This window comes from Hippoglossus hippoglossus, chromosome 17 (assembly GCF_009819705.1).
Source record: "Hippoglossus hippoglossus isolate fHipHip1 chromosome 17, fHipHip1.pri, whole genome shotgun sequence".
Taxonomy (NCBI): Eukaryota; Metazoa; Chordata; class Actinopteri; order Pleuronectiformes; family Pleuronectidae; genus Hippoglossus; species Hippoglossus hippoglossus.
The window spans coordinates 6,666,133-6,693,802 of NC_047167.1; the positions used below are offsets into that span (position 1 = coordinate 6,666,133).

Below are 27,670 nucleotides of genomic sequence, written 5' to 3' on the forward strand. Positions count from 1 at the left end.
TTACAGTAGTGCTGAACACTGCGGAAGTCTTCCACACTGCTGGCTGTGTGGCGCTGACACAAATTCCAGCTCACGCACGGGAGAGCGAGCGGTCGCGCCCGAGCAGCTGCTGCAGCCTCCCAGTCCCAACGATCCAGACAAATGCCACATGTGAGTGAATCGCGGGCTGACCAGCGGAGAAATGCTCGTCCCGTGTGAACAGCCAGGTGGCTGCGTGCTTGGGAACGGCGCTGCGCTGCCTCGCAGCCTCGCTGCCTCCGGTGTAAACCCGGCGTAACGAGTGTGGGGAGACGGGGGGGGGGGGCAAGACCATGTAGGGAGACTTCCAGTACCTTGTTACGACACAAAACCCAGGAAGCTCAATCGAGTCGCTCAAGCATGACGTTTCTGACTTAGAGGAACTATAACAAAACGCGCGAGTGTTTTTTCCCCAGAGTTTTTGGGTTGGTAGACATGCCAGATACCCACATTAACCTGTAGAAGCACTAACAAAGTGGAATTTGCATGCTATGTCCCCTTTAATGGAGATACTGCACTGAATTATCCAGCCAGATGAATGGACTGACATGGTCGGCACTTAACCTGCAGGGGAACAGTGTCTTTGATGTAACATACCTGTGTGTCATGCATCCTATCTTATAGACATGCAAATGTATACTGACAGGTGTTTCACATTGATCATAATATGAAGTATGAAGAATTTTCCCAAATGATCGTATATTGCTAATTACCCAACCCCCACAACCCAGAAAAGATGCAACAATGTGTCAATGTAACTACATATTTTTATTATTAGCCAATTTTGGCAGGATTGGCTAATATGGCAGGATTTTTTAGTGTGAATGATTGTAGGTGTTGCACTGAACAAAATGCGCGAGATTCCCCTGGTTCCCCCTACCTCAGGTTTTCAGTGGAAAGAATGAACCTTACCCACACTCCCTCCCTATCTCCCCTAGGTCACAAACTGAAACTAGAGTGCCCACTTCAAAAAGGTCTATTGACCCACAAGGGTGTCAATGAGTGATAGAAAACCAATTGTGTGAATGTCAGCATTTGCCGCCATCCCGGCAAGATTCAGTTCTGTGCAGCTGCCCATGTCTCCATCCTCCACTGTGCCACAAATTTGAAAAAAGGTTTTTTTTAGCTTCACATATTTATTAGCCAGACATTTAAGAGTCAAATTGATTTATGTCTCCAAGGTCTGGTCACTCTGAATGTATTTCTGATTATTTGATGTTGTTTATCTCATGATGATCACTGACTCTTTGTCAGACTGTACTCACCTTATCAGTCACCACCATGCTGTTTATTCTGATGATGGTAATATTGTGTGTATTTCTGTTACCAGGGAGACCGCGGTTCCAGAGGAGAGAAGGTACGAACACATCAAAGTCAAATATTTACTCTTAAAAAAGATTCAGTAAATGTTGGGTCCTGTATGATTCATGACTCACTAATGTGGTCTGTGTTTGTTGCAGGGTGATAGAGGAAACAAAGGCTACAAGGTGAGCTCTTCCTGATCGGCGGATCCTCAGATGGATACTCTTTCAAATTAATGGTTAATTTCTTCTTCCATCACTTTTATCCTCATTCATTCTGCTTCTGTTTTTGATTTTTCTTTTCAGGGAGACAAAGGATGTGTCTGAACCACCTGAGGAGGCATCTGAAAAGCCACTCTAACATGAACTGAGCCACACATGAAGAAAACGTGGAGCACAATCCAATGACATTTTACAAATATCCTGAAACACTGCCTTTGACAGGGTGGCTCATGAAACTGCAATGTACTGACGTACTCAACCAAGCAATACCTGAAGGACTATAGGAAGATGTTGTACAGTTGCTGTTCAAATTGACTTAAAAAGTTTCATTTTGCAGTTCTTGTCTAACTTTGCCATTTGTTGAGGACTATTGAAAAGTAACAAGTGAACATTTTGGCTCTGTGTAAATAAGATGAAAGACAAATAATGTGAGTGCAAAGTTAAAATTGTGACACTGTCAATTCAAAATGACATCACTTTATTCCTCTTGGCCTTTTATATCCCAACTGTGGTTCGTGGATTTCAGATTAAATGACCTTGTTACACCCTGTGCATGTTAACTGATTTAATTTATTCAAGACAAAACACTGCAATAAAAAGTATTCATCCCTCTGAGTGGAAAGTGGAGGTGGAAGTTGTACTTTCAATCAGAATAAAAAGTTTCACTAGAGGGCAGTAGGTGACCATTAACCATTTCCCCTTGATCCTCTATCAGGCGGAGCTGTGACCATCTCTGACGGTGGCCTTAATTGAAACTGCATGCAGTAAATTACTGCTTATTTAAGTCAAGTAGACAAAAGACCTTTTGGGGACACCAGAGATTGATGAGGGACTAATGCAGCGGAAGTTAATCCGACTCATTTCCTGTCATTACGTTTATTTTTGGTGTGGCTCGGAAATCTTGATTACGCTGCAATTTTCTTGTTTTTCCAGGCGCCCATCAGACTCCGGTTTAAACGATAATAAAAAGCATTCACTTTAAAACAGTGTTTTTTCCCCCCAACAGTTAAATAAGGTGTAGATGCCACAAAAATACAGTAAATTACTTTAATTAAAAACCATATAAAAACCCTAGAGTAAAAGTTGAAATCCATAAATTTATAAAATGGTAAATTCTTTTTTTTACAGGATTATTCAATTGCTTGATAGTCTTGAATGTTAAATTACATAAAATTATGTTTGAAAATACAAACACATAGTTTTTCTCACTATTACTTTGTTTTGATTTACTGTAATTTGACAAAGTGTTCCGCGTTGTCAGTTGTTTACTGTTATTTACTTGTTTTTATACAGTGGTTCTCTTTCCCATTTTTAAAAACCTGTTTGCATGATTCCACTGAAGCTCAGTTCACTGAACAGTACAAACAAACTCCTGAGTCATATTGTAACGGCCTCATTGGGATTAATCTCTTCCATCTGTGCTGACTTTTATGTTTTTGCTGGAAAAGCAAAGCCTGTTCTTTTTTTTTTTCACCCTCAGTCTTTCCCTTGTTTAACGGTCTTGTTTCATCTCATCATGCGCTCACATGCTTGGTGACTATTGAATCACATTCTCTGAAACAAACTCAAATCTGTTGCCATTCACAGGGAAGCACAGCCCCAGAAATGAATGTGGTGGTTTGTCAAATGTTGAAAAAAACCACAAACATAATAATCCTCAGACTGGACACACTGGCTGCTCTCAGTAGTATTTCTTCAGTATTTCATCTGTGTCTCTGACTCAGAAATGCTGCTAATCTTCTCCAGTGAACATCAGAATCCTGTGGAAACTCATGCTGCGTCCTGTCTGCCATCAGGCAGTGCCCAGGACATTATGCAGAACCCCTCTGTTGTAGAGACAGTCTGTGTTACTGCTGTTCTCTTGTCGTAAAGACCTGTTTTAAGTTGTCAAGGACATGACCTGTGTGTCTGTGTGTCCTCAGGCTGAAAGAATCTAACTTCTCAGTGATCTCAATCCCACCTGCCTGCACGATGTAAAAAGCTGTAAAAAAGTGCACTGCAGTAAAACTTAGTGTGGAACCTGAAAACACCCCCAGCTGCTTCTCCTATGAATCCCACACGACTTTAATGGAGTATGCAGTAATGTATTTGTGATTAAGGTTGTTATTCAGACATCTTGCAGAATGCATGTTTCTAGATTTAACACACCCGCACAGCTGCCAATAAGCCAACCAATTTACTATGAGAGCCTGCTAATAAACAGAGATCATTACCAGATGTACCCCCTCCTCATCCCTCCTCCTTCCCTCTCCTCCCTCTCTCCAACACTGAAACAGTGATCTCAGTGGAAACTCTGAGTCCAGGCCCAGAGCTTCCCTACACCCCGGAGCACATGCATGTCCACAGCAGCCTGCAGGAACATCCACCCCCATTTATACTTTGCCAAACGAATACTGCACCTCCCTGCCTCACACAAACTCCCAGAAAACTCCTTTTCTCTGAAGGCCTCTCCAAGATCTGCACACAAGGAGCAGTAGATGGCACTGTGTCTCTTCCTGCCTCAGAGGAGAGGGGAGTGAAGACCCCCTCCACCTCCTCTTCCTACTCCCTTCCCCTCCTCTTTTATGTTCACGTCTGAACACAGACGTGATCCAGATGTATTGAAATTCCACAGAAAAGAGACTTTCTACATAAAAGAAAGAGGATACAAGATGTGCTTCAGCTGCTTTTCATTAGGCCTGATGAAATTACTCCAGTGTGCATCTATCCAGGGTTTCAGTGCTTAATTTTCGACATGGAAAACTTGAGATACAACTGTGAAAATGAAACATAAGTAGCTTTTTTTCTGGTTTCTGCAGACATTTTCTGAAATTATTAAAACACGGTCGAGATCATTTGTGCGTGCACTCTCTCCTGCAAAGAGACAAACATCATCTGTGCATGTCGGGGCCTCGTTTACTTTCAGGCTTGTTTATTCCTGTTGTTCCACTCTTCCTGTCTCCTGTGGAGCCCTTTTAAGGAAGCAAACATATCTTGGATTTTGTGTAAACGCTAGGTCCGTGCGCGCTCTCGTGTAGTATTCCCTACTCACCATCCCAGAGAAAGCGCGTGAGCTCTTCTTCTTCTTCCTCCTCCTCCTCCTCCTCCTCCTCCCTCCCTCCCTCAGCACCGCGCGCTCTGGTCCTCCTCTACGCGCTCTGGGTCTCGCCTCGGAGAAACTGCGGCGGAGAAGCTGGAATCAACAAAAAGTTTTCGTCGATTTGGTTTTTTTTTAAGAAGTAGCGGACTTTAGGGGGGTCCGGTGTGTTCGTGTTGTCTGGGGGGAACTGGGTGGTTCTGCTGTGTATCGTTGAGTTCTCAGTTTTAATCGCAGTTTGATCATGGAGACTCTCAGGGGGCTCCTTGCGCTGCTGTGCGTCCTCCTGGCTGGAGCGCAAACGAATAACCAAAGAAACAAGTTTGCGGGTAAGTTTGCTTCACCCCTATTGTACCTTTTAAATGTTTTTATTTCTAATATGCGGTGTTCATGGCATTTGTTTGCCTGTAAGGGGATCTGTCTGTGCTTGAATATACTGTAGTGATGTTTGCTGCAAGAGCGCATCCAGATGTTCGTTGTCTTTGGGCTGCATAGTTGTGAAGGTTTTTCCTGCAAATCAGCAGCAGAGACGCAGCAATAGGAGAAAGTAAGATGTGATGATGACAGTAGCTTAGCCCACCCTGAGCAGGCCCTGGGTCTGTCCTGTGGTTTTCTTTATGGACCTGAGTAGTGTAGAATAGTCTCTGGGTGTGATGCAGAAGAAGATACAACGGTGTGGATGCCAAAATGATTTATGTGGAGAAGAATCAAAGCAGGTTATGAAATGGCAGTTATGCATCCCCACCAAGGTGCTGTTATAGTTCAAGTGTATAAGCAAACTAACAGTGTACAGTCCTGCAATTGTCATAAACCTACATGTGTGAGGATGGATCAGGTAGAGCGAACCTATGACACCCACTGTGACTGTAGGGTGCTGTAGGCCTCCAATACTGCAGCAGTGACACCCATGCTGACGTCACTTGAGTTGATGGGGAGATGGATGTGCACCCATTTTGGATTCACTGGTTCTTGAAGAGAGAACAGATTTAAATTGATTCATGAAATTTATTGACAGCCATCTTTGTTTGTTTCCTCTGTGAGCAGACTGTCCGGTGGATCTTTACTTCGTGTTGGACACGTCTGAGAGTGTCGCCCTCAGACAGAAACCTCCCAACTATTATATCAACCAGATCAAGACTTTCACCAAGGACTTCATAGATCAACTCAAGGAAATGTAAGACATAAATACACACACACACACACACACACACACATGTTTTTACTCTTCTCCATGTGAAAATCCTTTTTGGCATAACGACAGTAACCTTAACCATTAAAGTTAATTGCATAAACCCAACCCAAAGCTACTCCATTGCAGAGTCCGCAATTATTCAATCAATTAGTCAAATGATAACACCTCCATTCCTAATGTCCAGGTGCATTCTGGGACACTGGGACACAGGTGCAATACTGCACATCACTGACCAAACCCATCACTGATGCTGACTACGACATTTAAACAGTATTTTTCAGCCTGGCGTAAAGTTAATAAAAATTACAAATATCATCAGCGAAATACTAATGTACCGAGGTTAAAGGTACTCCCTGTGCAGCAACACATCACAGCTGCTATAAAACCTTAATTTACAAAGTATTTAGTAACTGCAACTGTCAGATAATTGTACTGGAGTGAAAGTGTATTTAGTAGTATTCGCCTCTCATATTACAACTACAAGTACCTCAGACGATGCCATGTAGCATAGTGATGTTGTGTTAATGTGTTGACTGTACTTAATACTTCTATGTGTCCAGGCGCCACCGATGTGACCGCGTCCTGACTTGGAACTCAGGAGCGCTGCACTACAGTGACGAAGTCATCATCGTACGAGAGCTGAGTGAAATGGCCACGCATCGTCAGGACTTGAAGGATGACATCGACACCATCAACTACATCGGCAAGGGCACATACACCGACTGTGCCATCAAGAGAGGCCTTGCTGAGCTGCTCGTTGAGTAATAATAACACAAACTGGTACATTTTGGCAGATTAAATGATGAGAGCACTGATATCATTGTCAAGTGTGTGTTTGTGTGTGTACCTGCATTCAGTGGCTCCCACTACCACGATAACAAGTACATCGTGGTGGTGACTGATGGTCATCCCATCACTGGGTACAAAGAGCCGTGTGGAGGCGTGCAGGAGGCGGCTAATGAAGCCAAGCAACATGGAGTCAAAGTGTTCGCTGTCGCCGTCTCACCTGACCAGGAGGTAAAAACTCACACCTTTGATTCTACCCTCATGAGGACCCACATACCCTCGGCCCCTAACCTCAGATTAACCAGCCCAACTACATGCACAAATCCTATAAATATTAAATGATAAGGAAACCTACTTTTCTCAATCACTTTCTGAATATGAGTAATTGGTTCCTACATGAACTTATTGCCAAAGTCATAAAAGTTTTGATTATTTTGCAGACAGAGTTCTGTCTTGGTTTTTCTTTTGACAAGGGTATGGTGATGTCATATACTTTCATGCATGAATCAGAAATCAGAATTTAATGACAGTTGATTGACTTTTCTAGTCGCAATCAAATGCGACCAAACCATAACCTACACAGTATGGATGAAGTTGCTTTGCTGTATGGGGAAATTAACTCTTCATAAATAAAACCTTCAGATGTTCAGATGAGGTTATTATTATTTAATTTTGCCATCAAAGTTGACATATGAAGTTATTAGAAGCTTTTAAGATTTGTATATACATATTACATTATCTGTTGTCTACTTGTGTACATTGTCCAGAGTGGCTGGACAGTGGACACATTTTACCTGAATGTAAAAGATGTTGTACAAAGTCATGTGTAAAAATAAATTTCAAATTTCAGAAACACAAAGGCATTTCAACTAACTAAGTATTTTTGCAGAGGAATTACCCTTTAACCTTGAACTATATCTAATCTTAAATTTAAAACCAAATGTCAAACTGCCCTGCGAATTACAGTTCACTGAAGTACAGCCATGTGTAGTGAAGTGCAGTGAGGCGATAAATAAATAAAGTAAATTGAAGTGCGGTTCTGTAAAGTGTACTTTGAAGTGAGTTGACATTAAATGAAGTAAGTCAACTCAATTGCAGTTATGTGAAGTGAAGTAAGGCGGCATTAAATATATTGAGTAAAGTGAAGTGCAGTTATGCAAAGTGTAGTGAAGTCACATTAAATTAATTGAGTAAAGTCAAGTGCAGTGTAGTGTGATGTGAAGTGAGGGGAGGTAAAAATTAAGTGAAAAACCTTCACTTTCCAAAATAAAACTTTATTTAAAGATCAAAGTATTGTTACAGTCATTGAAAATAATACAATATTTGAACACACTTAATGATTGTTGTTTATGTGACACTGTCTGAACTGAGGGGAAAAAAGGAGGTGATCTACATTTTTGTCTGATGCTCAGAGAGCAACTAAACCATCACTGTTCTTGATGTTCTACGTGGAAGTCTAACTGTAGATAGTCCGTTATATCTAATACAAAAAGGACTAGTGACAACATTGGCTGAAGCTAAGTGAGATCCTACAAAGAACACTGTCGCAGAATAAAGCTTTTAGAGATCAGTTTTAACAATCGGAAAAAAACATAAGCGTGTTGGTGTAGGTGCTACTTTCAGGCCAGTAGCTGATAGTATGTTTTGTGTGTCACCAGGAAACCAGGCTGTCAATCATCGCCACAGACCACCAGTACAGACAGAACTTCACCGCTGCAGACGACTCCAGATCCACCAAGATGGAAACCATTCGAACCATCATCGATATGATCGTATGTATATTCTCTTCTCTCTTGTGGACAGAATTATTTTATTTTTATTTTAAATTAACCTTTGTTTTCTTTCCTTCTTTTCAGACAAACAAGACAGAGGATGTGGTATGTGATTTTCACATGTTTCTAAGGAAATATTTTCATGTCTGTTGGCTTACTACTGTTGAATATAAAGTAGAATGTCCACAGTAATTGTGTGAACATAAAAAAGTATCCCTACTGTCATCTGACAGTTGTACTTTCTGCTGTTAAGTTCAGAAGACTCCACTGTCTGTTATTATTTAAGTCTTTCATTTTGAGACCAGCTCAGAAAACAGGATCGTATCATGTTTCCTTCTTTGATTTGAAGATAAAGACAATTTTCTGCGTTAATAATCTTTCTTTTCTATTTTTTTTCTAGTGTTGCTCTTTTGACTGCAATGTAAGTATGCCCTAGTACATCTATGCAAATTCAAACCATACTTGGAGCAATCAGAAATCGGGTCAATGGTTGTGTCTGTTCTGTTTTGTATGCAGGCTAAAGGAGGGGTTAAAGGACCAGATGGACCGACTGGCGGAAAGGTGTGATTATCATTTGAATGTATTTGATGTCAGAAACTCAACAGTCAGTGCATTCCGTTGAAAACTGAACTAATGAACTCTTGTTTCCTTTATTTTCTCAAAAGGGAGAAACAGGTAGACCAGGAATGCCAGGAGAGAAAGGAGATATTGGCGCGGAGGTAGGCAATTTCCACAATCAGCCTCATACACAACACAAACACGAAGAAATACACATCAATCACCATATCTGCTCGGATTTATCATGGAGCACAACCTCCCGATAATGATGAACTCTTCTGTTGTGTTACAGGGTAACTTCGGAGATTCTGGTCCTCCCGGTTACAATGGAGAGAAGGTAGTGTGCACTTCTACCACTAACACAACATGGGGTACATATCTGAAAGGATAGAATCATGAATGAATCATTGTATGCTAATGAGATTTAGCAGTTGCATCTATCATGAAGCTGCGAGTAACAGATGATACAACATCATTACATCATGTCACAGTGGGATTTAATGGAGATACCGCACTGAATTATCCAGCCAGATGAATGGACTGACATGGTCGGCACTTAACCTGCAGGGGAACAGTGTCTTTGATGTAACATACCTGTGTGTCATGCATCCTATCTTATAGACATGCAAATGTATACTGACAGGTGTTTCACATTGATCATAATATGAAGTATGAAGAATTTTCCCAAATGATCGTATATTGCTAATTACCCAACCCCCACAACCCAGAAAAGATGCAACAACGTGTCAATGTAACTACATATTTTTATTATTAGCCAATTTTGGCAGGATTGGCTAATATGGCAGGATTTTTTAGTGTGAATGATTGTAGGTGTTGCACTGAACAAAATGCGCGAGATTCCCCTGGTTCCCCCTACCTCAGGTTTTCAGTGGAAAGAATGAACCTTACCCACACTCCCTCCCTATCTCCCCTAGGTCACAAACTGAAACTAGAGTGCCCACTTCAAAAAGGTCTATTGACCCACAAGGGTGTCAATGAGCGATAGAAAACCAATTGTGTGAATGTCAGCATTTGCCGCCATCCCGGCAAGATTCAGTTCTGTGCAGCTGCCCATGTCTCCATCCTCCACTGTGCCACAAATTTGAAAAAAGTTTTTTTTAGCTTCACATATTTATTAGCCAGACATTTAAGAGTCAAATTGATTTATGTCTCCAAGGTCTGGTCACTCTGAATGTATTTCTGCTTATTTGATGTTGTTTATCTCATGATGATCACTGACTCTTTGTCAGACTGTACTCACCTTATCAGTCACCACCATGCTGTTTATTCTGATGATGGTAATAATGTGTGTATTTCTGTTACCAGGGAGACCGCGGTTCCATAGGAGGGAAGGTACGAACACATCAAACTCAAATATTTACTCTTAAAAAAGATTCAGTAAATGTTGGGTCCTGTATGATTCATGACTCTCTAATGTGGTCTGTGTTTGTTGCAGGGTGATAGAGGAAACAAAGGCTACAAGGTGAGCTCTTCCTGATCGGCGGATCCTCAGATGGATACTCTTTCAAATTAATGGTTAATTTCTTCTTCCATCACTTTTATCCTCATTCATTCTGCTTCTGTTTTTGATTTTTCTTCTCAGGGAGACAAAGGTCACAGGGGAAATGATGGAGTGGATGGACGCAAGGTGAGTTACAAACCCCAACATCTGATCAGTGCAGCTCTTGCTATCAGTCTTTCTTTGATAAAGTTAATGAGTTTCATTATCTTCCATGTTTCTGTGACTTTCGTCCTCAGGGTGAAGCTGGTTTCCCTGGTCTTGCCGGCTGTAAAGGATCTCCCGGATCAGACGTGAGTCATGTATCTCAAACGGAGGATAATCCCACTGTTATGGTCTTGCATTTTGGCTGCGACAGGAGTGACACTCACACAGTGTCAACAGTATAACTCCAGATGGAAACCAGTCATTAGATGTTTACACACATTGACATCAGGTTTAAGGACTGCAAATATACAGTAATTCAGAGCTGCAGGTGTTAGGAAACAAACACAAACTCATATTCTATTTTTGTGTCCTGATTTCTCTCTTGAACACTTCAACACACTCAGACGAGTCACTTCTGTATCTGCCTCGGGCTCGTCTTCATTGTTTACACATAAGCCATTGGCCAAAGTTGCGTGTTTAGGAACGTTGCTGTCGGTGAGGCAGACAGACTGAGGCACTGGCTCTTTAATCACCACTGCGTTTACATTCTCTGCTGTCAGGTTGTTTAAATGAAGCCATATAGTCACACTGTAAACAAACACACTCGCGTACATGAGCATACATGCGCAGCGACCTCTGAGATGGAGTGTTGGGCTTCAGCTGGTCTCTGTGTTTTATGTTTGCAGGGTCTGCAAGGAGAGCCAGGACCAAAGGGAGACCCCGGTCCGTACGGACTGAAAGGAGCAAAAGTAAGATTTAGGAAATCCTTGCACTGTCAGTGATTGTTAGATTCTGCCTTTTGTGCTCTGTGATCAGACCTTTTGTGCTTTTTTCAGGGAGATGGTGGAAAAGACGGCGAACCAGGAAGGTCTGGAAACTATGGACCTCTGGGACTTACGGTAAATCAGTGCAAAGACAAACAGAGGAAAATGACAGGCAGCAGAGAAGAGATATGACTCCAGTTTTCTATCTGTATTGTGACAGGGTGGCCCGGGCCCTCGCGGAGCTGATGGGGACAAAGGAGAGCGTGGGGATGATGTAAGTAATAATTCTACTTGACAACATTAAGAAAATATCAACCTTGTGACCTTTCATGACCCATCTAATATCTTGTGTGTTTCAGGGCGCGACTGGAACGGATGGATCACGCGGCGAGAGAGTAAGTGAAATGGATTAATATTGACTTTAAATTAGTTTGTTTGTGTGTGAGAGCTGCCAAAGTATACATTTACATCTTTAAAATGTCTTGTAGGGACAAGTTGGAGAGAAGGGGGAGCAAGGTTCCCGTGGAAACAGAGGGACTAGAGGAGAAGTGGTAAGTGATGATACGGATGATGATGAGGAGGGATGAAGAGTCTGTGGTCTTTCTAATTTCTGTATCCCTTCCTTCGAAATTCATGGGAAATGCAGTTTGGCACTCGTACTGACTAGACTGCAACCACACTGTTCTTAATGGGACCCATATGATTGTTCTTACTCTCTGCTCTTACTTAGCTCTGTGTGCGCTGCTCTGTCTGTTGTTGGACTTTATGTCGCCTGAAACCTTTAGTGTTCTTCTTTCCAGGGGGAGCCAGGACCCCGTGGAGAGCAGGGAAGGGAGGGCTCAACTGGCCCCAACGGAGACCCTGTAAGACACACACACACACACACACACACACACACAAATTGAAATATAACACACAGAAATTGAAATAGGTACAAACAGGAGCTACGGGCTGTGTTTGGTCGCTGGCCTGAGTTTCAAGAGGCGGCACAGCCATAAAAACGAACCACCCACTTTTCTCTCTGGCAGCATCCTTTTTTCCAGTCGGAGAGGTAACGTGCACACTGCATCCATACTTCATTTTGAGGGGTAGCACAGTGAGCAGAGGCGAACCTGGCCCGTGCCCCAGAATGCCGCCCACTCCCAAATGCTCCAGCTCCCCTCTCCTCTCTCATTCTCATTTTTTTTTACCTCTCCTGGGAACATCGACACTCACTCTTTCCCCTCTGACTCAGTTATTCTCTCCGTTCGCTGCAGCCAAAGCCTCAGTAGGGTTTTTCTTAATAAGGCTCCGGGCACTGTAATAATAATAATACGTTACAAGCGTTAGTTGTGGTAACCTCCATGATGTCAGTGGTTTCAATGGCTCTTTTGTGCTTTCGACTGGGCCTCCGTTCCTCATCAGAACTGAATAGTACAGAAAACATGGAATAAGTGACTTGTTGGGCCGACCTCATACACTCAGGAAAAACTGTATCCTCACATGCACTTATAAACTGCACATCGTTTGCTGTCATACTTTTACTAACATTAAAAAATAGCACTTAATTGCAATTTGCTTGCAATTTTTCAAAGTATCTTTGAAACTTTTGCAAACGTTAACTCTTTCTTTTTTGCTGTGCCAGGCTCAGCTCGGTCCATCCAGGACATAGACAGGTCCGGCTGTGATTAAGCTTGGTTGTGCTCAAAAACAGGAAACAAAGAAACATTAACCCTCAGACAAAACAGAAAAACAGTTCTCACGAGAGCTCCTTTACTTTGCCCATAGCCATCAATACATTCATGAGATTTGTTCCGTTTCAGCAGTGTGCAAAGAGTGACCGTCGGACTGAGCTGCTGCATGTAGCAGCTGGGTCCAGCTGTTGTCAGGACTTGGCAGCAATTCTATATAAAAAAAAACAGCTTTTTGTTTTCTTTCACTTCAGATCATAGGTCAAATTCACAAGATATATTGTGTAAATCAGACACAATTGGATGTTTAAAAGAGATTACTTCCACATCTAACAGTTAAACCTTCTGTGTCCACTCTTTGTTTTGAGCGAGGCAACATCACTACAATAGAGCCAACCTATGAAGTCATTATTCTAAAATGTTGGGGTTTTGCATTTATCTTTCACAAACTGTGTGAGATAAAATACTCTAAGCAGCCGCTGATAAGTACAATTATGCTAGTCGCAGTACTTTGTGGACATTGTTACACATTGACATACTCTGATCTTTTTTTTATGTTTTCTTACTGAATCAGCATTTGACATTTTAGCTGGAAGATTGCTATAAATACTTACAAATAATTACTTTAAAGGGGACATTGTATGCCCATTTCACCACAAGTTGATATGGTTCCTTGGGGTCTTAATGAAATGTCTGTAACATACTTTGGTCAAAATACCACAAGGATCATTTCAAACAGCACCCTTTTTACCCTGTCTAAAACAGCCCTCCACAGAGTGACCTGTTTTGAGTGCCTGTTCCTTTAAATGCTAATGAGCCAGCTCCCCCCTCCCCCCTCTCCCCCCATGATTTTAAACGATATAAATTACATATTTTATATGATATAAATTATCAAATATGCATCCCATACTTTGTATTCCCCTTCTGTTGTCCTGGAGTTTTAATTTTCCCAATCACATAATTAAATGTCCCCCTCTGCCCATCCACTACAAGCACACAAGCAGACAGACAGAGAGAGAAAGAGAGGGGTGGGGGGGGGCTATGAAGACCATCATTTACCCCCGAACCCCGACATTCAACGGGTACAACAACAAGCGGAGAAAGCAGAATCGCGGGCTGACCTTATATATACAGTCTATGGGGCTGACCAGCGCGGAGAAATGCTCGTCCCGTGTGAACAGCCAGGCGGCTGCGCGCTGGAGAACGGCGCTGCGCTGCATCCGGTGTAAACCCGGCGTAACAAGTGTGGGGGGGGGGGGGGGGGGGGGGGGGGGATGAGGTGGGGGGGGGGGGGATGAGGTGGGGGGTGGGCCAAGGCCATGTAGGGAGACTTCCAGTGCCTTGTTACGACACAATACACAGGAAGCTCATTCGAGTCACTCAAGCATGACGTTTCTGACTTAGAGGAACCATAACAAAACGCGCAAGTGTATTTTTCCCAGAGTTTTTGGGTTGGTAGACATGCCAGATACCCACATTAACGTGTAGAAGCACTAACATAGTGGAATTTGCATGCTATGTCCCCTTTAACACATTGTGAATCACTTCAGATCATCAAATCTTAGCCATCACATTGACAGAGGAGGATTCAGTCAATGAAGAAACTTTAATTAACGTCATCACTGTTTTGCAGGGTGAGCCTGGCAGGACCGGATCTCCTGGCTACAGAGGAGATGAAGGCTCCCCTGGACCTGAGGTGAGTCCAACAGCACACACACAGATTATCAGAAATCAGAAGTTAATGATTGGTGGCTTGTCTGGTCACTGTCAATCAAACTGTCCTGATGAAGCAGTTCAGTGTTGGATTATTAAACTTTTCATGAATAAGACCACTATATTAAATACCATTTTCTTAAACCTGATACATTTAAAAAAAAAGAAAAAGTGATTGGTGCTTATTCTGTCATGAATATTTATAAAACTATGGCCTTTAGGAGACTTAAAACTACAAAGCAATGTAACCTGTAACCCACAGATTTAGCTCCATTGTGCATATAAAAGTAACGTTTTGTGCATGAGTCACAGTCAAAAACCCATTATCATCATTATCCATGTATAATAAAAGAATAAGCAATCATTACTACAACATATTTAAAGTGCTTATGCAATGTAGTATTGCGTAAGTAGTTAAAAGTCAGTTTGCAACATGTAGAATTCAGTTTAGAGTTTTTATTCCCACACACGACACAGACACACACAGTGTGTGTACACGCTACATGTCATGTAAAATGTCATATGTTTCTAATCTTATCTTTCCTTTTGTCTTCAAGGGACCCAAAGGACCGAGAGGAATCAAAGGAGCTCCGGGAGACAGAGGCCAGCTGGGGGAGAGGGTGAGTGTGGGAGACAGAGAGGGGAACTGAGGAGAAGAGAGACAGATGTGTGTCATCCATCATAAGCCCTGTCATGAGGTTTGCATATGTGTGTTTGTGCGAATGGATCTCTAAGTGTCTCTCTTTCTTTGTTTCAGGGAGAAGATGGTGTCCCAGGAAATGGCACTGCAGGTTGTCATGGTTTCCAGGTGTGTGGTGGTAGTTGTTAATGGTCTGTAGGTCATGTATGATACATTTACGATTTTACATGTTGAAAATGTGTCTCTTTTAGGGTTATCCTGGGCCTCGCGGAGACGCTGGTGAGACGGTAGGTCATCTTTAAATTTCCTTAAACTTAGGAATCAGGCTGTTAATGAACTATAAGTAGAGGTCAGATACTGTGTATGGGCCTGTTTAGTACTGGTACTTAAGGGTAACATCAGGACTGAATATAAGTTTTCTTGCTATAAGTTAATTAAAATCAATCTCATATTCCCTCATGACCCCTAACCTTTTCTGTGTGACCTTCAGGGTGGCAAAGGAACTCCTGGACCCAAAGGAGATGACGGAGAGCCCGGAGACCCAGGCCCCGATGTGAGTCTCCATTTTGAGTTGCTCCTCGCTCTTGATCTCATTTGATGTTTTCCTCAATCCTTTCTTGGCAGACAGTGCAGACAGGATGTGAATCACATGTCTCGTTTTATTTGCACATTTACATATTTTTCATTTTTTTTAATGGCCTTTTACTTGAAGTAAAATATAATCATATGTTTCGTCTTTTGATCTCTGTCTTTCATTTTGTTTTTCGGTGTTAGACCCTCATACTTTACTGCTCTTTTTTTTTTTTATCCGTGATCTCACACTCTCCTTCTGTTCTGCAGCTGGAAATGCTTTCTTGAGTAGATCTGAACACATCTTGTGTGTGCGTGCGTGTGTGCGTGTGTGCGTGCGTGCGTGCGTGTGTGTGTGTGTGTGTGTGTGTGTGTGTGTGTGTGTGTGTGTGTGTGTGTGTGTATGTGTGTGTGTGTTACTTGGGAAGAGGGCTGTGATGTGATGCAGCTGTGTATATGTCGTTGTCAAGGATACCAGGAAATGAGTACAGACGATGAAGGAACTGCATTAATCTCTCTTTTAATGTGTCCATGAGTGTGTGTGTGTGTGTGTGTGTGTGTGTGTGTGTGTGTGTGTGTGTGTGTGTGTGTGTGTGTGTGTGTGTGTGCGTGTGTGTGGGGCGACAGTACTGTGACCGTGCAGCGTGCCAACTTTAATACTTTAACCCCCGGTTCAACTTGGTCGTGTTTATGTTAAAATTATTTGGGTTTCATGACTGAAACCTGAACCTGAGCTGATTCTACAGATGTGTTGCTGCCATAAAGTGTTGCATCATTTTTGAAGAAACTGTTTTGGAAGCCTCAAAAAATCTTCTTGATTTTAAACTTGTAAGAGCCACTTGTTTGTGACTTTTTCAAAGACTGGTTCTTTTACTGAAATATAAATAATCAACGCCAAGCCTTAATCAGTCTGCAAACTTTGGGTAGTATTTGGGAAGTGGTTTGGCAGGAGAATGGACTAAAACTTAAAATCAACATTTGGTCCTCTAATGAATTCCACGTTTACATTTTCTAGACATACGCATCACTAATGGTGAAATGGTGAAAATCTTTAATGCCAAGAGGTAATGAAAAGGTTTATACCACTTTAGGCTATAGCAAGCAGCCAATTAGCTTAGCATAGCACTAAATTTGAAATAGTAGGTAGGAGAACTTGCTTCCTCTACCTTCAGGTATTATACTCAGGCTACTAACACCTTTAGAGCTAACATATTTAATTTATGTCTCAAGAATTCTTGGAAAAAGAGTATTAACGACAAGCAGCAGTTTTATGTGAGTTACTGTAGGTGCCAGACTATTCTCCTGGCTGACAGCAGCAGTAACTTCTTTAAGTCCGTCACATTGGCCGAACTACAGACATAGTTTGTCAAATACATCTCCATAAAAGTGCAATTCTTCATTTTTATATTTAAAATTTTGCACTGATTAAATTTGATAGACTTTAGAGGGGGCCAGTCTACCTGTGTCAGGTTGTGTCCAGTTTTTGTACAATGCTAAGCTAACCTGCTGCTAGCTATAGCCTCGTATTTAACGGAGAGATATATATCTAATGCTTGGCAAGAAACTGAATAAGCAAATAGCCCGAAAATGTTCTTAACTTCTGCTTTAAACATGATATCATTGTTAATCTTTCTTCGGCTGCTGTTTCATTGTCCATAACCAAGCCTTAAGCAAAAATACACAAAGCCATATTTAATGGATCTCTATGGAAAAAGTGAATCCATTACATTCCATGTATCCCTCATTTGTCTCTTGTCATATTTTTTTCTCTCAGAACAGTCGCTTGTTTGTTTCCACTGTTTTCTCTCTGAGCCGTTCACTATTTTGGACAGTTCAGTGGAATCAGTTTGGCTCAAGTTCACGAGACATTAAACTGGTTAACAACGTTTTCAGAGAATATAAGGTCACTGGCCTCATTGTGATTTTTGAACAACTGGATGTCTAATTTAAATAGTTTGAAAATGTCACACTGTGCAGACATGTGTGTTGACACCTGTCCTGTCTCTCTCCGGCTAGAGGGGCAGGGGGCGGACACATCTGTGTGTCAGAGAAGATAAAGGTGTTTGACTTGTTAGCTAACATACTTAAAAATGATAATATGCACAGTTACAAGGTTCGACACTGACCTTTGGCTGCGATGTGAAATAAGACGCCGTGACATCAAGGTCATCACATGTGCGAATACAATGTGTGTGTGTGTGTGTGTGTCTGTGTGTGTGTGTGTGTGTGTGTGTGTGTGTGTGTGTGTGTGTGTGTGTGTGTGTGTGTGTGTGTGTGTGTGTGTGCGTGGGTGCGTGTGTGCGTGGATGAAATGACGCATGTTTTTTACATCATAGTGTTTGATGTTGAGTGTGCAGTAATTGGAAACGTGTGTGTTTGTAACTCTGTGTGTGTGTGCATGCGTGTGCGTGTGTGTGTGGCTGACATTACCTTCGCTCTCTCTCTCTCCCACTCTATTCTATCCTCCACGTAGTTGAGCAACAGAAGTGTAGATCTGCTCGTCGGCTTCCAACTGAAATATCAGTGAAAGATTTATTTTTAGGATTTGTGTCCTCACTGCATCTCATTCTGTCTGACTGTAAAATTGTTTTTAGGAGACAGCAAATCAGAATAAACTTGGAGCAGAGAATTTTAGGTTAAAGTTGGTCAAATAATTCTAATTAGTATTTTAAGACATTGGGCTCTATTTGAATGATCTTAGCACATGGTATAAAGTGCATGGAGAAAATGCATTTACGTCCATATCCACCTTTGTTAGTTTAACAGCATGGCTCACAACGTACAGAGAACGTTGTACTTCTCTGTACGTCTCTTAATCAATCATGGGTGTTTTTTGGGCGTAACATGCAATAAACCAATCAGAGTGCCAACGCCCATTCCCTTTAAAAGCCAGGTGGCTATTATTATTAATGGAAAATTGTCAGAGAGAATGTTTCTCTGCAGAAGAAACACTTTCAATGTGCACAGTGGAGTGTACCATGCAGAATGTACGTAGAATGTACGTTGTGCAATTGACATTGTATGTAGACTCATGTTAGTATCTAGTTAATACACCCTTAAAGTTACATTGTCTGTGCATTCCTGAGCCACTGACTCGAGACCAGGTTTTTTGTCAGTTTCTGCTGCCTTAAGAAAGCAATTTGCCAACAATATATTGTGATCAACTCACCCATGGGTGCTCTTTTGGGCCTTTGCTAGTTAAACAACATGGACACTAGACGAGAAAATGTGTGTCGTTTTAACACTAGCAAGGGACCTCTGACATGAAGAGAATACATGCATTTAAAAACTAAGTCCTGAATGTGTCCGTTTGCATTACTTTTTTACAAATTCTCCAAAGCTGCCGACAGTCTACCTCAAACCAAACTGCCCACATTAGTTAAAAGTGTGACACAGTATCTGTGGGAACAAGGACCTTAACGATGAGATAATTGTCCTAAATTGATTTACAGTGTTAAGCGCTTCATTTTCCATACTTGTGTCGTCTGAGCCATAATCTCACAGTGATCAGCAGCAGGTCACAGAGAAGCAGCTGCAGGGGCTTTAGCTGCTCTCTGTTCCTGCAGCTGCACTGATGTGGCAGATAGCTGAACAGAAAGAGTCAGATCTGGCAACTATTAAGATTTGAAATGGGTTTAGAGTCTTTCCACTGAATGGCTTTACATGTTGGCAATACCCATTCTAAAATGATGTATGCAATATATGGCTATGTATTTGTGTTGAGTGGGATGAAATACAGCAGGATATTGAGTGACATTTTATAAGTAAAAATACAAATAAATAAGTGTGAATAAAAGTCCAAAGTAAAAGTTTTCATAGTGTTGAAAAGACGACTTTTCCAAATGTTTTTTCTTGGATGAGCTGAAAAAAAAAAGACCAAACAGATCCCTGTTGGGAAAGTAATTCGGAAAGTAACTAAATGAAAATTGTCCGAAAAAAAATAATATTTTTTATTTCTTCGTTATTCTTCTATTCTTATTCTTCTGTCAAGCTCACTCGCCTATAACTCATTTGAAAGCCTGATGACCATCTTATACTTGCTTCTGTGTAATTCACGATGTTATATTCTTTCCAATGGGAGTACATCAAGGCTCCATATTAAGGCCATTAGTTTCTAACTGTAGATGCTATTTGGTAACCTCCTCGAATTTTATGTCGATTTTTATATTTTAATAAGTTTTCTCTAATCTATCATCCAGACTAGACTTCTGTGTCATTTGTTATCTAGTATTCCAAATTCCATGGCTGCAAAAGTTTAAATGTTGCCCAAAACACTGCAGCATAAATGCAAAACAAAATATTTAAACACACAACACCAATGTTTGTTATTTAAAATTTCTTTCCTTGCTCTACTTCTATGGAATAAGTTACGATGGCCAAATATAGGAAAAGGCATTATCGACTTTTTTCCGTTCATTTTCACTGCATCTATCAATATATATTTATTTATCACTAAGTACTGACACATATTTATTTCAAACAACTGAACAGATCCTATTGAAGTTGAATTGTAACTGAAAATGTTGACCCTTGGATGTAGTTTGTGCCGATAAACTTACATGCATGATCTTTTAGATGAGTAGAGAAACAAGTGCACCCAGCTGGGCTCTCCCCTACAAACATTTGAACCCTCTTAATCTATAAAACATACACACAGGACACAAAGCTGTAAACTTGTCATGAAAATGAATTTAACATGGATACTGCATTTCTGTCGTATGTATAACTAAAACATTTGTTTCTCCTGTAGTTTCAAAAAGTGTATCCATTTATTTAAGAAGAAAATTGTATACAGGCGTGGGCCCCTCTCTTAATCTCCATGTCATTTTCTCTTTTAACAGAACAACCAACCAGGACCTTCAGGATCCAAAGGGGCCAAAGGTCACAGAGGACCTGAGGGCAATCCGGTAAGAGTACCGTGTGTGTGTGTGTGTACGTGCGTGCGTGCGTATGTATGTGTGTGTGTGTGTGTGTGTGTTAAGGGCTTGTATCCAGATGTAAGCAAGCTGAGACACCGAATGTGCTGCAGCTCACATTCTGTATGAAAAGAATGTAAAGAAACCCCTGCCCGCCTTCATGAGTATTTGCGGCACCAGGACATGAAATAGAATAACCCACAACGTCCTTTTGTTCATGGTAATGAGGCAACATGATACTTACTACGCTGTTGTGGCTCACTAATGTGTTTTAAGAGATTTTGAACAAACAAAGAGGTCTATTTGGCTGCAAATCAATTCATTGTCGACTTTGGTCTTTTTGGTGCATTTGTTGATGATAAGGAGTAAAAGGAAAATCGGCAAACTCATATTTTACAGCACGAAATAGTGAATAGTTTGGTGCAGAATTTCAATGTGCCTGACTATTCACATAAAGTGCGACAAGATTTAGCATATAAATCTATCCCGATTTATTTTTAATAGAGGATAGAAAGGAAATGCATCTCGGAAAAAGAAAGATGTAATCTACATGAAGGGGTGATGGTCTGGTGCTCCTTTTATTAAATAACAAGAAAAAAGATGAAATACCTGGTTACACAATAAAGACATTCACAGGTTGGTTTAGAAGCATAAACTGTACCACATCAGCCTCAGTCCATATTTCAGGATGTTCCTGAGAGAACTGCTGCAACAGCTGGAACCAAGATCATAGTTTTTTTTATATTTAATTTGAGGCAGATCCCGTTTGTTTCTTAAGAGTCTGAGCTGTGCATATTTGGTTAATTTATTCTCTTCAACCGGAGTTGAGGTGCATGTTGCTTGAACCTAGCTTAAAGTTGACTACAGTATTTCCTTTTAAAGACTAAAATAAAGTGAGCAATGGCTAAAGACAAATGTGTTGAATAAAAAGACAAATAAACTTTACACCAGACTGAGGAGGAGGTTTTTCTATTATACTGTTCTGTATTATACTACAATGTGATTTTGTCAACAACGCTTATTCTGATTGGTTAGATGTGTACGCGTCAGAAGTGAAACCTTTGAAAATTTGGCCTTGGTCTGAAAAAATAAAAGCTGCAATATCACTCAGCCAAAGACCGTCACTGATGTGAAAAATTGTAACGACTGGATACAGGTTTGAAAAAACTAATAACTTGAAAGATAATCGTAGGAAAAAAACGTGTCTAATGTGCGAAGGCCTTAACAGATTGGGCAAGCAAAACCTTGAGCACTGTATATTTCGCTACTTGTGGGCAGAGGTTGCTTCAGATCCCATAGAGATCCAGTAACTGAGCTCAGATCACCACTCATCATAACAACAAACCACATGCCAAGACCTAACAAAATGGCATCCCTGTGTTTGGCTCAGTGTAAGAAGGAAAGATGGTGTAATTCACTAATTGGCAAGTGAAGCTTTTGGTATTGGATCGTGTGAAAAAATGAACAAAGAGAGGATCTAAATATAACGCCGTGTATAAAGGCTTGTTCTCTGAGGCTCAAACTCAACATCCGAACTTTCTTTCTCCTCCTCCTCCTCCTCCTCCTCCTCCTCCTCCTCCTCCTCCCCCTCCTCCCTTTCCTCACCTCTTCTTTCTGTTCCTCTGTCTTGGATCTGTGCTGCATATTTTTTTTTGAAAACTTTGCTTCATATGATTCTCAGTCTACAATTAACGGCTGTCCCTCTATTTTTCTCCCTCTCTTTCTTTCTTTTCTTTCTCTCCCTCTCTCTTATGCAAGCTACACTGGCGTCTTAGTCACAGAAAAGAATGCTCTTAAACTCAGTTTAATGTCTGTTAAACCAAAACAGATGGTTTTCCTGCAGCTGAGCAAAAGAAAACTTAAATGCTGTGGCAATGAACTTTTGGAGGATCCACATGTTGTTGCAGAAAGATAGCGGCTAACACAAAATGTGTGGGTGTGGATGTGGGTTTTGTGACTGAGGGATTCTGGTTTGCAGTCAAAAGAGGAATAGTTTTCCAAAGAGTCACCATGTCTTCCCAGTTAAAATAAAAAGGCTCCAGGAGTCTGTCACCCTGAAGTCAGACCAGATAAACTTTTGTTTGGCCAGTATTTCCTCAAAAAGATAAACATGCACATCTATCAGGGAGATGAATCAGTTTCCCTTTGCTCATATTCATTCTCTCTCTCCATTCAGGGACCTTCTGGGCCTCCTGGACCACCAGGAACTGATGTGAGTATAAATTAATTCAATCAGTCTGTTTAATCTGAACCCCTGCCCTCATTTGAGCCACAGACCCGAACCAGGCAAAGCACCGCAGAATAAATTCCCCCTTTAGGTTGCGCTAGTTTAGAACCTGAAACTGATACTGTATGTTCAATCGAATCCAATTTCCTGGAAGTGAAGCCCATAGCCACTCGTCAACCAGACGTCAAAGTAAAACATCACCTTAGTCATAATCTCTTTTTCTTTTGGAGCGGCTTGAAACCGTCTGGGTCCGGGCTATGTGTTGTCTTTGAAAGTTTTGTAATGTGATCTACCAGAGCTTTGCAATAGTCCAACGTACTCCACCTCTCTCTGCAGGAATGTGAAATTCTGGATATCATCATGAAGCTCTGCTGTAAGTTAGACACTCACGCTTTGACAAACAAAGAAATAAAACCACATGCTGTCTTCATTAAACGCTTTGCCCTCTTGATGTGTGATTAGCCAAACATGTAATCGAAACCAGAAGAATGTGAGGGTAAAGTAGGTTACTTTTTGTTATGTCTTCTTTTTTTTGCACAGTCAATTAACTTTGATTTGTGTTTTTTTCCCATCCTCTGCCAATCACTTGGCAGCTTGTTGTGGTAAGTTTGAACTCAATCTACAACACAGTCATTATCACAATTATTGAGTCTACTCCATGGCTAATCCGATCCTTTGTGATTTTATTTGTTTATTTCTCTCCTTTTAGAGTGTAAGTGTGCACCTCTGGACCTGGCGTTCATTGTGGACAGCTCAGAGAGTATCGGTTCCACAAACTTTGCTCTTGCCAAAGACTTCATCATCACAGTCATAGACAGACTGATTAAAGACCAGCAAGTCAAGGTACAATAAATTCCTTCCCTGAATTTATTCTGGCTCTTGACATTTGACTACGCTATATTTCATATTCATCCCATATCTTTGCCTGACATCTGCAGGATAACCCGTGTTTGACCTCTGTGCAATGTGTCATTTACACAAATTGATACCAATGATGTTGCGAAAACTATTTTTCTGAGATGTTAGGAACTTCTCTCCTTGAGAACAGCCCTCAAAATAGAAAGTGTGAATGAGAGAAATTGTCTCTGGTTTTGGAACTTACTTTAATGTCTCTCCAGTGACTTCTTCCAGTTTGGATATAATTAGTCAGGATGGGTGGGGACGCAGAAATGTTGACAGAAGAAAACACGTGGTTTTGGACATAACGCACAGACCAAAACACATGGTCACCATGCACTGTTTTTCTTTCCAGTTTGTAGGCAACGAGTCCCGGGTGAGCGTAGTCCAGTACAGTGGATCAGAAGCTCAAGAAGCTGTTACCAGCATCTCCAACAGCCTCACCAATTTTAAACAGTGAGTTCACTTGCATGCGGTCACAATCCCGCCTGCCTCAATGCTTTTTCTGTGGCTTGCTCTTTGAATGTTTAGCATAATGGTGATTCATAATGAGTCAGTATAGCCACAAGTTTGGTGTTAATGTTTCAGTTCAGGTTAAATCCTCTCTAAATTCCAAAGACAGTATTTTTAGAAATACATGATGCTCATAATCAGATTAAATCTACCCCGCCATCTGAGATCCACAATTACAGGACGGAACACAGCACTCCGACATCTTGATACCAGATCTTAGAAACCAGAAACAGATATCACACGTGACAACTTAACCAAAATAGCTTAGCTTAGCACTACATCCAAGGTTGATTTCTTTCCCCAATAAGTTTCTCTTTCATTCTAGATAAGGCAGTAATTAAGCTTATTGTGTATGTTGGAGTGCTTGTTTTCAATGTCATGACTTTTGCCCAAAAATCGATTATTGTGACATCCAATGTCTCTCTGTCTGTGCGCAGGAAGGTGAGAGACTTGAAGTGGCTGGCCGAGGCCACATACACAGGCGAGGCCCTTGAATATGCTCTGAAAAACACAATCCAAATGATGAGGACAGAGAACCGAGTTGTTCTCGTCCTCACTGACGGACGCTCCGATATTTCCAGGGACAAGGTTCCCCTTAACGTACTCTGTGGTAATAACATCCGGGTGAGTAACTTGATAGACACTACTGATAACGGTGCCACATCCTTCGCCCTTGAATTGACCTAAGAACCTCCTTCCTCATCTCTAGGTGGGTGGTTTAGGAGTAAAGGACTACTCAGGTCGTCAGCCCAACCAGGAGCAGCTCGGAGATGTGGTGTGTAAAAGTGACCCCAAACCAGGCTTCTCCTTCGTCCTGGAGAACTTTGCTGAGCTCCTGGATGACACTTTCTTGCAGAACCTTACATCCAAAATCTGTCAAGGTTAACACACACACATACCTGCACACAAATGCACATCCTCGGAAATTTGCATCAACTGAATAGTTTGTAGCAGCCCAAAATAAACTGACTAAAACTGTCTGTTGTTCCCTCATCCAGATAAGAAATGCCCAGACTACAAATGTCCCAGTAAGTCGTTTTTTCTTTAACAAGTGAATTGAAAATGTATTAATGCTATTTGGCTGTGTTGCATCTTGTTAGCTCTCTTGTCTGTCACTAACCAGCAGAAACTAATATATCGTTGTCTGTTTGTGTGTATATTGCAGTCACTTTTACTCAAGCTGCTGATATTTTGGTGATGATGGACAGCTCAGCCAGTGTGGGCCAGAAGAACTTTGAGACAAGCAAGACCTTTGTCCGGCGCCTGGCCGATCGTTTCCTGACCGCAAAGAAAAACGCGGGTGCTACTGTCAGAGTGGGTGTGGCCCAGTATAGCCGAAGTGCCCGCATGGAGCAGGGGCTGACCACCAATTTCACCCTGCTGTCTCATAAAGTTGAAGAGGCCGCCTACCAAAATGATGGCACCAATGTCTTAGAGGCCATGGACTTTGCTGTTAAGACTTTACGAGGCCGTGGGGATGCATCGGGAGGCATCAAGAAGCTGGTGCTGTTCTCTGATGGCAGGTCTCAGGACATCACCGGGCTTAAGCTGGATGTCCGCAAGGTGGCAGACGCAGGGGTGGAGCTATATGTTATTGCTGTTGGCAGCCAAGTCAATGAAGTCAACTTGCGCACACTGGCGAGCGGGGGGCGGCAGGACGACATCAGCTACGCCCAGCGCCACATGATCCGTGTCCCAGATTACCCCTCTCTGCTCCGCGGTGTCTTCGCCCAGACCGTCTCCCGCAGGGTGTCCATGCCCTAAATGCAGGGCCCCAAACAACAGGACCAACGTGCTTTAGATTTTTAATCCCATTACGAATAATCAGTCTCACTCATTTACTTTACACTGTGTTCAAGTACTAAAAAAATGTCACAAAGACAAATGATTGTGTGGCAGACAAATGGAAATGTCTCCATCAAATCTCCATGGGACTTTTTTACCCTGAGTTGAGCCTCCAATGAAGACCATCTCAGGCTGTGTACCAATTCAACCATCTATGTTTAAATAATTATCCAATAACCCAAGTGATTCTACGATTTTAGAGTTTTAGAGGTTGACGTGACAACAAACAGTTGAAGGGAACTATTGGGAGGTAAAGGTCAGGGTGAAAATGTCCCATAAAGGATTACTTCAGTCCTGAGGTCTCTCCAGGACTGGAGCTCCTTCCAATTGAAGGCTTGTGTTTCGGGTCTAATGTGGAGTTATTTTCTAAGCTCTTACCACTCTTTCAAGAGGTGCCTGATGTGTAGTCTCACACTTTTTCATCTTAAGAACACAAATGAACCAACCAGGTGTGACCGTAAAAATTCAAGATACAAATCCTTTGGTGAGTGACTGCTGTAACTAAATGTCAGCTATATTTTCGGTTTTGCTGTCATGAACCTTATGGAAAGATGAGTTAGAAATGTCATAACATGTACAGGACTCAGTGATAACCTACACCCGACATCACTTGAAAGGAGACCAAACCGACTGGGGAAACCGGATGTAACATCAGGCAGACACAAACAAAAAATCCATCAGAACTTCAACCAGGTAGTGATTAGGATGCAACAGCTGGATTCAACATGTGTGAGTCTGTCCGAGTGTGTGTCTGCGTGTGTGACATATAGGTGTTTGGCGGTGAGGTGTTTTTTGTAGCCCCGGGCGATTGCTCTATAAACAGTTGTGCAGGGGTCAGTGGTTCAAAAGACAGAATGACAGAAACCTGTTCTTTAGTGTCTGTGCAGCACATCAGCCTCTGTCAAACACACACACGTACACACACATCTTTGTACTTAATCAGTAAGGTAGGAAAACATCTGTCATAGTTGGAGACTGGAAAACAAATATAAAGGGACTGATGCTGCGAGTCCCTCACGCCCGCAAACACACACACACTATTTAGTTCCTCTCAACTGTAAATTCTAGACCTTAAATGTTGTCATTAGTGGCCCAGGGCTGCTGTACTGTTGTTGTTATCTGTGGTGCTATTAGTCTCAGTGTATCAACCTCTACCCATGATGTAAAAGAAGATATTTGTCCTGAGGATACACAGCCTCAGTAGTGTTGTAAGAGCTCCTTCAATAAAGGTTGCTACACTAAACTGTCTCGACTCACTTTTGTCCAAACTCACACGCATCAACACATTGAAATCTCCATTTTATAAGCCACATTTTCATGTGTA

At 41.7% G+C, this 27,670-nt stretch overlaps 1 protein-coding gene across 2 annotated transcripts; it reads left to right on the top strand.

Moving 5' to 3' along the window:
* Positions 1-4,640: 4,640 nt before the first annotated feature.
* On the top strand, positions 4,641-27,585 carry col6a1 (collagen, type VI, alpha 1). 2 transcript variants are annotated; one of them, XM_034614806.1, is made up of 35 exons: positions 4,641-4,946; positions 5,662-5,791; positions 6,370-6,570; positions 6,667-6,826; positions 8,254-8,367; positions 8,452-8,472; positions 8,768-8,788; positions 8,884-8,928; positions 9,033-9,086; positions 9,218-9,262; positions 10,252-10,278; positions 10,382-10,408; positions 10,529-10,573; positions 10,684-10,737; positions 11,278-11,340; positions 11,428-11,490; positions 11,576-11,629; positions 11,715-11,750; positions 11,844-11,906; positions 12,156-12,218; positions 14,659-14,721; positions 15,296-15,358; positions 15,496-15,546; positions 15,630-15,665; positions 15,869-15,931; positions 20,790-20,855; positions 23,041-23,076; positions 23,428-23,464; positions 23,685-23,693; positions 23,801-23,934; positions 24,344-24,444; positions 24,939-25,125; positions 25,211-25,382; positions 25,500-25,529; positions 25,667-27,585. In XM_034614806.1, exons 1-35 carry the CDS (start codon positions 4,862-4,864, stop codon positions 26,263-26,265), a joined length of 3,018 nt encoding a protein of 1,005 aa, XP_034470697.1. In that variant the 5' UTR covers positions 4,641-4,861; the 3' UTR covers positions 26,266-27,585. The 2 variants fall into 2 exon arrangements, with proteins under 2 accessions (XP_034470697.1, XP_034470696.1); XM_034614805.1 differs by having other exon boundaries at positions 4,642-4,946; positions 11,428-11,487; positions 11,573-11,629.
* The last annotated feature ends 85 nt before the right edge of the window (positions 27,586-27,670 follow it).